The sequence below is a fragment of the Arachis hypogaea genome, chromosome 16, assembly GCF_003086295.3.
Source record: "Arachis hypogaea cultivar Tifrunner chromosome 16, arahy.Tifrunner.gnm2.J5K5, whole genome shotgun sequence".
NCBI lineage: Eukaryota > Viridiplantae > Streptophyta > Magnoliopsida > Fabales > Fabaceae > Arachis > Arachis hypogaea.
In genome coordinates, this window is record NC_092051.1 from 23,484,911 (window position 1) to 23,497,533 (window position 12,623).

At 33.8% G+C, this 12,623-nt stretch overlaps 1 protein-coding gene across 1 annotated transcript; it reads right to left on the bottom strand.

Annotated features, from left to right (window-relative positions):
- Positions 1-8,343: 8,343 nt before the first annotated feature.
- LOC112758516 (protein CONSERVED ONLY IN THE GREEN LINEAGE 160, chloroplastic) lies at positions 8,344-12,421 on the bottom strand. The gene is made up of 9 exons (XM_025807213.3): positions 11,942-12,421; positions 10,559-10,608; positions 10,374-10,452; positions 10,054-10,149; positions 9,756-9,836; positions 9,579-9,670; positions 9,213-9,308; positions 8,908-8,976; positions 8,344-8,631 (listed from the first exon to the last, which is right to left on the bottom strand). The coding sequence occupies exons 1-9, from the start codon at positions 12,257-12,259 to the stop codon at positions 8,499-8,501; spliced, it is 1,014 nt and encodes a 337-aa protein (XP_025662998.1). The 5' UTR covers positions 12,260-12,421; the 3' UTR covers positions 8,344-8,498.
- Between the last annotated feature and the right edge of the window lie 202 nt (positions 12,422-12,623).

The following is a 12,623-nucleotide window of genomic DNA, read 5'->3' on the forward strand; positions in this document are numbered from 1 at the left end:
AGAGGGGGTGGGGCAAGCAGAAGCTCAGGTGGTAAAAAGTCCAGAAACCACAATACTAATAGAAGAATTAGATGTGCTGGTGGAAAAGATTGCAAAAAGTGGAGAAAAGACAACACCAGATTTTCAGAAGGTAAAAGTTCGCCAACAAAAATGCAAACCGTGGGCCAGATTTTTGACAAATTTAAAACTCCTGCGAGGAGAAATTTAATATCGGCTGAAATGAAAGAAAAATGCTACCTCTGGGCGACACGTATCAGGACATACGCGGACAACGGTACTGATGAGTAAGATTCACTTTGCACAATGAACTCCCAACAACCGTTGGTGTTGTCAAGAGTCCACTTTGCATTTTTAAAAGCTACTTCATATATTGAAGCTGACGTAAGATTAGAATAAGATTAATTAATTTAGCTGTTTATGTTATGACATGTGACTGCAATATTGGTTGATGTAACTAATTTAGCTATTTTGTTTTTCTAGATTGTCACTACTATGTGCCTGATCCTCAATCAAGAAAATATTAAAAGATTCCAGAAATAAATTTACTGTCTCCCACCTAATATTGTGGTAAGGTATAATGTATTAAAATTTGGGTGCATTTTGTTATCTTTTGGGTGTATTAAAAGATTTCTTTTGGTGTTTCACAAATGCTGCAGAACATGGCCATTGAAAATCATCCAAATGGGGAGTTCTTACAGCCGAAATCCAAAAAGTCATTCAATATCGAAGACTACCTAATGTTTATACCCTTTTTGGACCGGAAAAGATTAGCATCACATCCATATGTAAGTTTTCATTTCTAAAACTTCTTATCACAATTCTTTGGTTATCTATGAATTAAACTAAAACACTGTTGAATGTGGAGATATTTTAGATTTTTGCACCTGTTTGCTATTCAAATCATTGGTGGATGTGGGTGGCTGATTTAAGAAAGAAAAAATTTTATATACTTGACTCCTATCGCAAGACGTGTCCCTCCAAAGACAGAATGAAGCTAAATAAATTTATTGTAAGTTGATTATGTTTTTTGCGTTTTGAATTATAGGTGCATTTCAATTCAAAGTAAGGTGTATATTGTTATCATTTCGGTGTATTGATTTATTAGACTTATTCCTTCTTATATTCGGCTTTATTTTTTGTTTTTAGGGGTATGTCATTTCGAGAATTAGGGTATATGCCGGGGCACCTCTCAAGAGAAAAGATCGTGAAATTGAGCCTCCTTACATTGACATTCAGGCCAAAAAACAGAGTACAGATCTCTCACTCTGAAAAATTGTGTTTTCAATTGCTGTCCTATTTTAATTTGCTAAATTATTTTTGGTTTTCAGCTATGATTGCGCTATTTATGTCATGAAATGGCTTGAAATAATCGAGCCTCAAAACGTTAAAAAGGGGAAGTATGAGTGGGACAATTGGACTCAGGTAATTATATTTAAAACGATATAACTCTCTATTACTTTTCTAAATTAACAGATTTAATTCAAATAATATTCTTTCAAACTGTAGGCGGAGGTCGACCACTTCAGAGTTGAATTTGCTTCCCTAATTCTTTTTCATGACATGAATCGTGAAAGAGATGCAGCAATCAAGGGAAGTGAAACAATGAGATTGTCGAATCCATCTACAGCTTTGTTGAGTCCATATTGTCAAATAGATTCTTATGATATTGAAAGTGACAATGATTGACTTCAGTTTTATGTAGTTTTGAAATAGTTTGAACACTTGTAAATTTTGGGAATATTTAATTCATTTGTATTATAAAATTTGTTTGCATAAATAAATTGTCTATGCTGTATTCAAAAGCTGTAAATTACAGGTACATAGAAAATAAAAGAAAACAACACCAAACCAACTAATACGCCGAATTACATTAATTATGCACCTAAATATAACCTGTATACACCCAAATATATACCCTAAATACCTAAAATCATAAACCCTAAACCCAAAATCTTAAACCCTAAACCCTAAACCCTAAATGCTAAAACCCTAAAACCCTAAACCCTAAAACCCTAAACCCTAAACCCTAACCCTAAAATCCTAAAACCTTAAAACCCTAAACCATAAACCCTAAATCCTAAAACCCTAAACCCTAAAATCTTAAACCCAAAACCTTAATTATGCACCCAAATATGACCCGTATAAACCCAATATATACCCTAAATACCTAAAATCCTAAACCTTAAACCCATAAACCCTAAACCCTAAACCTTAAACCCTAAACTCTAAACCCTAAACCCTAACCCCTAAACCCTAAAATCTAAAACCCTAAACCCCAAACCCTAAAATTCTAAACCCTAAAACCCTAAACCTTAAACCATAAAAACTAAACAAAACAATCATTTATAACATAAACAACAGCATCTGAAAATATATAAATGTAAAATGCCAAACACAAGAAAATTCAGAAATACACCCAAAAATCTGAGCTTTACACCCATATTCTGTAATTATACACCCAAAAACTATCCCCTGCTGTTGGTTCCCTGAACTGATAATTCATAACATGTCCGTGATATTGGCTGGAATTTGGACGCACCACTGATGCAGTATCAAAGAGGCTTAACTGAAAATAATAAACTCACATATTAGCAAAAATATTAACAAGAAAATTAAACTTAATCACCACCTATTTAAAGAACATGACTTTTACCTCGTTTGAAGCTTTTGTTTTCTTCTTCTTTGAGGCATTTGTAATCCATTTGTCCAACTTTGAACCTAGCCTATTTTTTGGACGTCCTCTTGTTCGAACCCTTGGAGGGCTTTGAAGCTCGTTAACGGATTCCAAGTTGGCATCTTCGTGAGATAACGAACATGTCCCCTTTCTTTTGCCTTTCAATTCTTCCATCTCAACCATGACGTTATCGTAGGCACGGTGTAGAATGGCAGTCAGCTCCTCAGATTCTAATGCAAATTTGCAAATATTTTGTAAACGAAACACAAATTTGTCAAACCTCTTGCTTCTTGGCTCCAACAGTGGCTCGTCGTGGCTGCTCTTGATGTGTGTGTGCCGCCTCTTTACCTTCTTGCTCCATCGTTCCAATATATACCCCGGTGACACTTGGGTTACTCGTTCAAAACTTAACACACTTAGGGCGTGACGGAAAAATATTCCTCTTGACTCAAATAATAAGCACTGGCATTTCACTTAGGCTGCTACTGAGTCGTAAATAACCACAAACTTGTTGAATATTGAGAAGAAAACTTGTTCTCCAACTTTGTATACTGAATAGCCTAGAGCGGAGTTTGTTAATCTTGTGATGCAATTCGTCTTCCCTCTGAATTGTGCTTGGACTTCCCTAAACTTTTGGTGAGTGTACACATATTGAAACTGAGCTTCAATGGAGGATTTTGTTGCACACGGTATCACCATATGAAAATCTGCAGCATCCGATTCTCTCTTTGCTTGCTCCCTGCTTCCGAGGCAATTATCGTATTGTTTGACAAATTGAATAAACGAGCTGTTTCAGGTAATAAACTTGTTAAAAAAATGCATGCTCTCGCTCCTTTGTGTGCTTCTCATCCCATCCCATAAGTGGTGATCCAGATAAATTGAAATCCATATATGACGGTCTTCATAAAGATCTGCAAAATACACCCAAATTAGACTACAATGCACCCAAAAACATGCAATTTGCACCTTTGCTGCAGATTTTAAAAAGCATTACCTGAAAGCCACTTGTTGTCCACAAGACCATACTTCAGCAGAAAATCATTCCAATTCGTATCAAATGAATCTTTGCTATAAGAGTTCCAAACGACTTGGCTCATTTCTTGTTCGATTTCTTCATGTCCCTTGTACCCATTTAATTTGCTTGAAATCTTCTTCGTGATGTGCCAAATACACCAACGGTGAATTGTTGTGGGCATACAAGTCTCGATAGCCCTTTTCATTGACGCGCATTGATCGGTGAGAATCCCTTTCGAAGCATTTCCTCCCATGCAACGAAGCTAACATTGAAATAACCATTTGAATGATTCAATATCTTCATTTTTCATCAAAGCGCATCCAAGAAGTGTTGACTGACCGTGGTGATTCACCCCGATAAAAGAACCACAAACCAGATTATACCTGAAATAGATTACCACAAAATAGAATTATAATGAACAAAATTCACCCAAATAATGATTCTTTGCACCAAAAATGCCAATATACACCTCTGCAGCAGATTCATAAAACAACATAAATTCAACATCATAAACCAGAACACCATGTTACCTGTTTGTATTGTAGGTGGTGTCAAATGAAATCACATCTCCAAAATACTCACAGGCAGCTCTGCTCCTTGCATCTGCCCAAAAAGCAAGCTTAATGGACTGATCATCCTCGAGTTCGAGCTCGAAAAAGAAATTCTTATTCTTCTCTTTCATTCTTAATAAGTATTTCCCGAATTCTTTTGCATCCTCTTGTTCCGAAACATTCTGCACTTCTCTAGTGATGTAATTCCTCACGTCTTTTTCGATAAAATTTAACTCGCGGTGACCCCCGGTTGCTGCAACAAATGATTGGAAAGTTTTGCTAGGTCTGATACCGGCTTCCTCGTTATTCTCTATTGTACGACGCACGGACATGCTTAGTTCCTTGTGCTGTTTGAGCATCTGTGCTTGATCTGGACAGCAAGGGTGTGAATGATGCAACACGACCTTCGAAATGATCCAAATACCAACATCCTTCAATACGTATATATAAATTCTTGCAGGACAATTTAAACCAGCTTAGGGATTTGTCTTCTCAGTCGGAGATATTTTCGATTTCCATTTTCCCTCTCTAGTACATGTAATCAATTGATTCTTAATTTCATTTCCCTTCTTATTTGTGCACCAAACTCTTGTAGAAAAATCTGCAACCTTTGAATAATTCTTGTAGAATTTTGCAGCATCGTCAAGGGTCTTAAAAGTCATCCCAACTTTAGGGACAAACTGATCATCAACTGCACAGAAAGTCTGCAAAAATAAACTAAAAAATAAACTATATTAAAACAGAAACTAAAACAATTCAACTAAAATAATAAACTGTAATAAACTGTAAATACACCCAAAATTTCCTTAAATGCACCCAATTATTACTGATCTACACCCGAATGTCTGATATAAAATGGACAAAATTATTTTAATTCTAATGAGAACTAGTGCATTAGATTCAATTCAAATAAGGAAGAACAAACAGCAAATATCACAGGCAAGGTTCACAGATTATTCAGCTACACAATAAAAAAACTACTAATCGAATTCAAATTCAGATTCAATTACTAACTAAAACTAAATCACACCTCAGGAACTTCATTGGATTCAATTTCAAAATCCACTTCGCTCTGGTTCAGCTGAGAATCTGAAGTTAAATCATCCATTATCTTCAAACGCAACACTAAACAAAAAATCTGAAGCACATAATGCAGAGAGGAACGCAGGTAAAACACGAACGAGAAGGCACAGAGAAACGCTCGAAAGAGATCGAAGAGAGAAGGCAAGGAAACGCAAAAATATTCAAAAAAGGAAACGAAATTCTTTTGAAAAAGGAAGTTATATATTCGCGCGTTAATTGATTAAAAAATCAGTTAAGCAGGCGCATGAAACATACGTACCAAGAGAAGCGTATTTTAGGGATAAGGGATATTGAGGACTTGTAAGACTTGTATAGGAAAAAGACTTATATATGAAGATTTTCTGTAAAAAAAATTAATAAAAAATATGAGATTGGTTCACAAATAATAAAAAGTAACGTGGGGTTCTCCCACACGCGATTTTTTACCACGGCTGGCGGGGTTCTCCCACGCGCGGAGAGCGCGAGTAGAAGGCTCATGTATTGTTTCTCGTGGCCTATATTGAAATCAACCACGCAAAACCTCTTCAGCTCCGTTTTGTTCTCAAATGCAGCTTTGAGGATTGCGAAATTGGCTGCCATGAATCCTACCATGAAACAGAGCGAATTTTCAAACATCAACTGAGTCGACTCGGTATGTTCGTTGCTAACAACTCGGCCACTGGAGGAGCATTCTCCAGCAGGTTTACCCTCGATTTAAGCGCCAAAACCATGCAATCCATCAACCTTTGATCCAAATTTCCATTCGGGTTGGAAACTTGACTCAACCTGGCCAGGATCTCAGTGGCAGAATTTTGTTTACCTTCGGCTGTTATTAGTATTACTAACATTGTTATAATTATTAGTATTACTAGACATTTGGTCACATAGAAAATTACCTTTTTTTTATTAAAATAATAATAATAATAATAATAATATAAAAATAAGTTTTTTTTTAAATATTATAATTAATTATTATTATTATTTAGCTCATTAAGGTCCAAAATAAATAAATTATTTTTAGATTATTAAAGTTTTTTAAGGTTCAACAGTCACCCAACCTACTAAATCAAATATCAATACTTTTTGTCACCAAAAAAAAAAGTCACCAAAAAATATCAATACTTTTTTTCTAAAAAAAAAAAAAAAAAAAAAAAAAAAAAAAACAGTCATCATGTTATCTGGCTAACCAGAGCACAATATACCGATTTGTAATTAGAATAAATATTGAGCCACATGTAATATTATGAATAACTTATGTATAAAATTAACCTGAGTCACACAATAAAAATATTTCTACTTGGTCTTTAAAATACTAAATTATTCTTTTCCCACCTAAGACATTCCCATAAAAAATAACGAAGCCAAGTACAAAGAGAAGAAACCAAAGTCACGGAAGACTTCGGAACGCTACTTTTTTTTTTTTTTTTGAAATGAAGAACATAAATAAAGACGCTGGAAATTCAAATGAAGACTACGTGTAACGTGTTATTTTTTAGAACAAACACACAATTAAAGATGAAATATAGATTAATAAAGATTAATTTAATATTTAGAATCTGATATTAAATGATATGAAACGGAATTTAGGCATAAGCTTATTAAAATAAAATGAATAAATTATAATAGGGTCTAAAACAAAATAAATAAACATAAATATAAAATAAGTCTTAAAATAAATATTAATAATGTCTATTTGATCCAATTTAATTATGAGAGTCTTCAATGTAATTTGTAAATATTAAATAATAAGACATTTGGTTTTTTTATAATCGTTAACTATTGGTTTAGCCAATTCTTAATCATTTTTTGAATAAATGATTTAGTCATTTTTGCATTACATTCTTTTATTCTCTTAGCTGTTGTTTTTATAATTAGATCAATTGGTATATGACAATTCTTAATTTGTCTCACAGAATTTGTATCAAAAAAGTAAAGAGTTCATCTTCTACATCTTTTCAAAATTTGTGTTATATTTTAATTTATTCATATTTTTATTATATTAGTATGTATAAATTTATCATGGTATCGAAACAAATACCATAAATTTATTTTTTATATAGGATCGAATGGAAAAGTGTAAGATGCATATAAGATTTGGATTGAAGATATTAAAACCCATAAGGTTAGAATAAAATTTTTATCCTATAGCAAAACACTATTACACTATTGGTCAATAAGAGGCTAATTTTTTTTGTATTGATTAAATATATGTGTAATACATTGTTATTAAAAAATTAAGTATTTTTTTTATATGGTGTTTTATTTAAATTGGACGGTCCGATTTGTTTGAAGAAAAAAATAAGCTACAAATCGAAAGGTCCGATTTATATTTTTTATTTTTTTTTTTTAAAATAAAAATCGTATGATCCGATTTTAATATTAAAAATTTTTTTATTTTCGAAATCACAAATCGAACCGTCAAATTTGTAATTATTTGTTTAAAAAAAATACAAACAAATTGGTGCCTCCCATTTATATATCCTATACCAATATAAAACACACCTCTCTTCACAGCTTCTTATTATACACCCCCCTCTCTCGCACATGAAAAATAATAAGCGTCAATAAAATTCCACCTATACTATAGGTCACTAAAATTTCAATTGTACTATTCCAACGCTGATTCAGCAAACATAATGATGAGCTAACATTCTCTTACCACGTAAGACTAGTGTAAAACGATGACGTTTTAATTTGGCGCCCAACGAAGGCTGAAACCACGTCGTTTTCAAAACAATTTGTTTTTCTTTTTCAAAACAATTATTAAACCGTTTTTCTGGCTCAATATTGAACATGAGGATCAACAACAGTAGCTCCATGGTTGATAAAGCTGCGACAACTGAGAAAAAGCTTTTAGAATGCTGGGCAGTTTTTTATTTTATCTTACTTTTTGGGGTTTTGAAAACGCTGGCAACATCACGCAGAAGCCGTGATTGGCAATTGAGCAAAGTGAAGGTCAGGAGTAATGGAGGCACATATCCCAAATAAAGAATAGAGCAGATTATAGACATGCCAAAAACAAAAAAAGAGACAACGGTGGATTTGTGGAAAATAATGAAACACCATGTATCTTGATGTATATGAATGTAATTTAATCATGTATCTTGATGTAATTAAATATAAAAGCCTATAATGTGAAAGCAGAAATATAACAAATATGTTCAATGACAGAAGGAAGAGATTACTTTCATGATATTTAAGTTTTCTTTACAGCTACGGTGAGAGCATCCTCTATAGCTTGAACAAAGGTTGCAATCTTATATGTGAAAAAGCCTACTAGCATTGGTATCAATTCTAAATGCATAGATCCGAATTCAGGAACAAGGATCCTGCCAATAGAAAAGAAAAGAAATAAAGACTTATCAATATCATACAGTGAAGAAAACTACGGTTTAACCATGTTTTTCAAAATCTAGACATTTGGATATTTTGTCTCAACACTAAATTAAAATAGCTTCATGAATAAAAGACAATTAAAAAAAAAAGAGAGAGAGAAAAGTGCTATACTTGGATCCCTAAGAGGTACAGAAAATTTGTATGCGGATTAATTAGACTTCATTAAGAAAGTAAATAATTGTTGAATTGAAAACCAGAAGAGGACTTACGAATTCCAACGGTTATAAACCATGACTAATATGACAGGAACCAATAATCTCGGCTGCCCAATTGCTCCCCTGCAAGTAACATCAATTAAGAATATGCCGCGAACATCAACAGATAAGATTTAAGAATAAAATCCAAATTTTTACTTATTTAGTATTATATGCAAAACAGTGGAAGATAAACTATAAAGGAAAACTTATTAACAAAATTAAACTTGATTAATCAAATAGTCATGGTGGCAAAAGAATCATCTTTATCTATGAACTGAACTAAATTCGCCATAGCATATCTATCATCTATAGATTACTTGATAAGGGCTTTTGAACCATCTGTCTTTAGGGAGTCCACACTACTTCCCAGCATGCGAATGTATGCCAGAGAACCAAGTAATCCAGCACCGAAGCTGAACACATGACAGAAAAGTCTAAGTCAATGAGAAATAATAATGATAAAGAAATATGACTAACCCTTATCAGGAATAACAAACTATAACTAATCTAGAATCTGTTCAATGTCTTATGCCACGTGTTAAACAGTTTCCGATTCATATCTACGTTTCTTTTACTATGTTTACTGCAAGGTTAATGGATATCAGAAGAATGTTAGCTCTAAATTGTTCCATATTTGATAGCAACGGTGAAGAGAGGAAAGATTTATGAACAAGTTGAAGTACCTAGCTGCAATCTCAGGAGAATAAGAAACATAAGCTGAAACCAGACCAAAGCCACCTATACCCAACGTAAGGAATTGCAACTTTGTTTTCAACTGAAATCAAATAAGCAGAGGAACCAAGAGTGAAGTTTACATGACTTCTAACGACAAAAAATGACTAGACAGTGGTGTCAAGTACCTTATTATATTGCTCCTGCGATTTAGCAGCCAATACTTCCGGATCTTCACGAGGACGCCTTATTTCCCGAAACATCACATCCTATAGCTACTCTATATCAGATCTTTGTATAGTAGAAACTAGAAAGCAACGTTTAGATATTAAAATAGATAAATATGACGTAAGGTTCCTGTTTCATGTCAAATTTATTGAGCTCTATGTATTACACCGTAAAATATTCTATTCTCCTTACTTACATTGGCTAAAAATTATTTTAATCTATTGAGAAAAAGATAGGGAGAAAGAGTGTAAGCAATACACTGCCTCCGGTTGCAGCCTTGGTAGCTCTATCCCATTTTTCTTGCTCACGCCGCGTTGGAGCCAGCTTCCATATAACTCTCTTGCTTTTAGTAACCTGACCAACATTTCAATTAAGGAAAAAAGATGAATAAATCACATATTCACATTATAAATCAATGTTTGAGTATTATATTTTTATAAGCTACTTTAGCTTGTATACCATATAGACCTCAATAGGAAAAGAAAATTATAAGTACAAACTGAAGATTTATCATAAATCATTAAATTCCAGAGGTATGCTAATCAGGGAAAAGTCAAGGGAAGAGAGAAATCACTTACATCAGTTTCTTCCTCTATTTGTTGGTTTAGATTGCGGTTTACAGGAGTTGAGAGTTCTTTGCTTAAATCAACTTCCAAACTACAATTCACAATCCGAATGAATATCTTTAGATAAAGAAAAGAACCAAAAGAGAATAATGCAACCACATCTAGAGACTTGAATTTAGCATATGGTAGAACAAGACCTGTCAAGGCTCATAACTCTATTTAAGCTTAGAAATCCAGAAGGCTCTTCCTGCTCACAGGGAATTTATTTGTGTCAGAATCAAACAAACATAATAAATATGAAATCGTTTCACCCCAAAAATTGCTTTAGTCAGCAAGGACCATAAAAAGTGCATCTTAGATATCTAATATTGCATTGTGTTGTGTTGTTCTGATTCCTAAGCTCAAATTTAAGTGAAGTAATAAAAAGCAAAGTAACTGCTCTTCACACAATTCTATGACATCCATAAATGTTAAGATACGGTCTTTGATGAGTGTATCTGTTGTGAGTAAATCAACACATTCAACACAATTAAGAAGTGCCGCAGAATAATGATTACGTGATTAATTCGTGGGTTCATTAAATTAATTAACCTCATCTTCCATTTCTACCAAAAAGCGAAAATGCCTATTTATGCATTTTCTATGCTTGCACAACACAACACTCATTAGCTAAATGAACACAAGCTCAAAAACAAATACACACGAAAACAGATCACAAAAGGAAACGATTATGCACTTGTTAGTTTCGTTTCTCTGATCACATGATTCTGAATATGTTACATAGATGGAATACATCTGTGATACCCAAGTTAGGTACAAGACCAAGACCAAGCATTAGTTTCACTACACTACATATACACATTTGTACAATGGATAATTATCTAACTATTACACATTAATTAATAACAAAAACAAAGTCTTATCCCACTAGGTAGATTCGACTATACAATCAAGCGAGCCAATCGAGCCTTATCATGTATCACGTCTATAATGAAACTGTTTATTAGTAGATCTATTTGACCACATCATGTATGGTCTTTTGGGTCTTCCTCTACATTAATTAAAAAAATTCTGACAAAATTGTTATTGATTACAATTTACAAGTAGGAGTAAAACATTGAAAAAACCCAGAGACAAACAAAATTGATCTACTGTGGAAAAGCTAGGTCCAGTTAGGCCACGTATGAGGGTCTCCAAGAGAGTTGACTGAAACAAGAGTTGCAGGCTAGAAAAAATTCAATATTTTAAATTCGAATAAGTGTTTTTAGTGTTGAGGTTTTTTTTAAGTTGCCCCCGATATTCTCCAACCCGACAAGTTAATTCATTGTGGATTTGAGCTCTATTTAAGGGTCCGCCGCTAACCAATAGATTATTACATGCACGTGGCGGAATTCGAACCCAATACTTACTCAAGGCAACGAGTGAGCGGACTACTCCACCAACCCAAGTAAGTTGGTGTAGTGTTGAGTTATTGATTAACTGATCAAGTCAAATTCACAACTATAGTTACTAGAGTTAAAAAAATTCATACAAAATTCCAATAATAACCAAGAATGAGAGTGAGTTAAAAAAAATGAGACCTTAAGAGGTGTAAGAGGGGCAGGTTGGGGATCCTGAATCAGCCTCTTGAAACGACCAACAAAGTCCTTGTTCCACATGAACTCATCGGAGGCCAAAGGGTCTTTCTCCTCGCCACCCCAGTACTTGCGAAGTTTTGTGGTGGTTGGCGGTCCACCGTAGTCCCCTGGTGCCACACCCGTTGACCATTTCATCGGCTTCTTCTTTGGGAGTATCACCTTAGTCTGCTTTGGCTGCTCCGGCAATGGTGCTGACCCCGGAGACTCCGGTGACATTGGTGTGGCCGCTGCGGTCACCGTTAAGTAACTCAGAATTGCCATTTCTTCTTCTTTGTTGAATGCGCTGTGTGGTGGTGATGGGAGTGCTCAGTGGCTTTTGTGTGTCTATTAAGATTCCACATACATGGTGGGTTGTATACACCGCAAAATATCCTCTTGGAAAACCAACATATCCAACGGCTGAAATAATGCTTCAACTAAACCAGTTAAAAATCCAATTGACCATGCCATAATTAAATAATAATTATATAAAATTAGTATATTTTTTAGGTTTTGTTAATTTATTTTTTCTAATTTAAATGTATATAACAATAAATAGAGATTATTTAAGATACAAGTAATTTATATTCTAATTAAAAATTTTGAATTCAAATACGTTTTATTAATAATACATTTTATTTTTTGA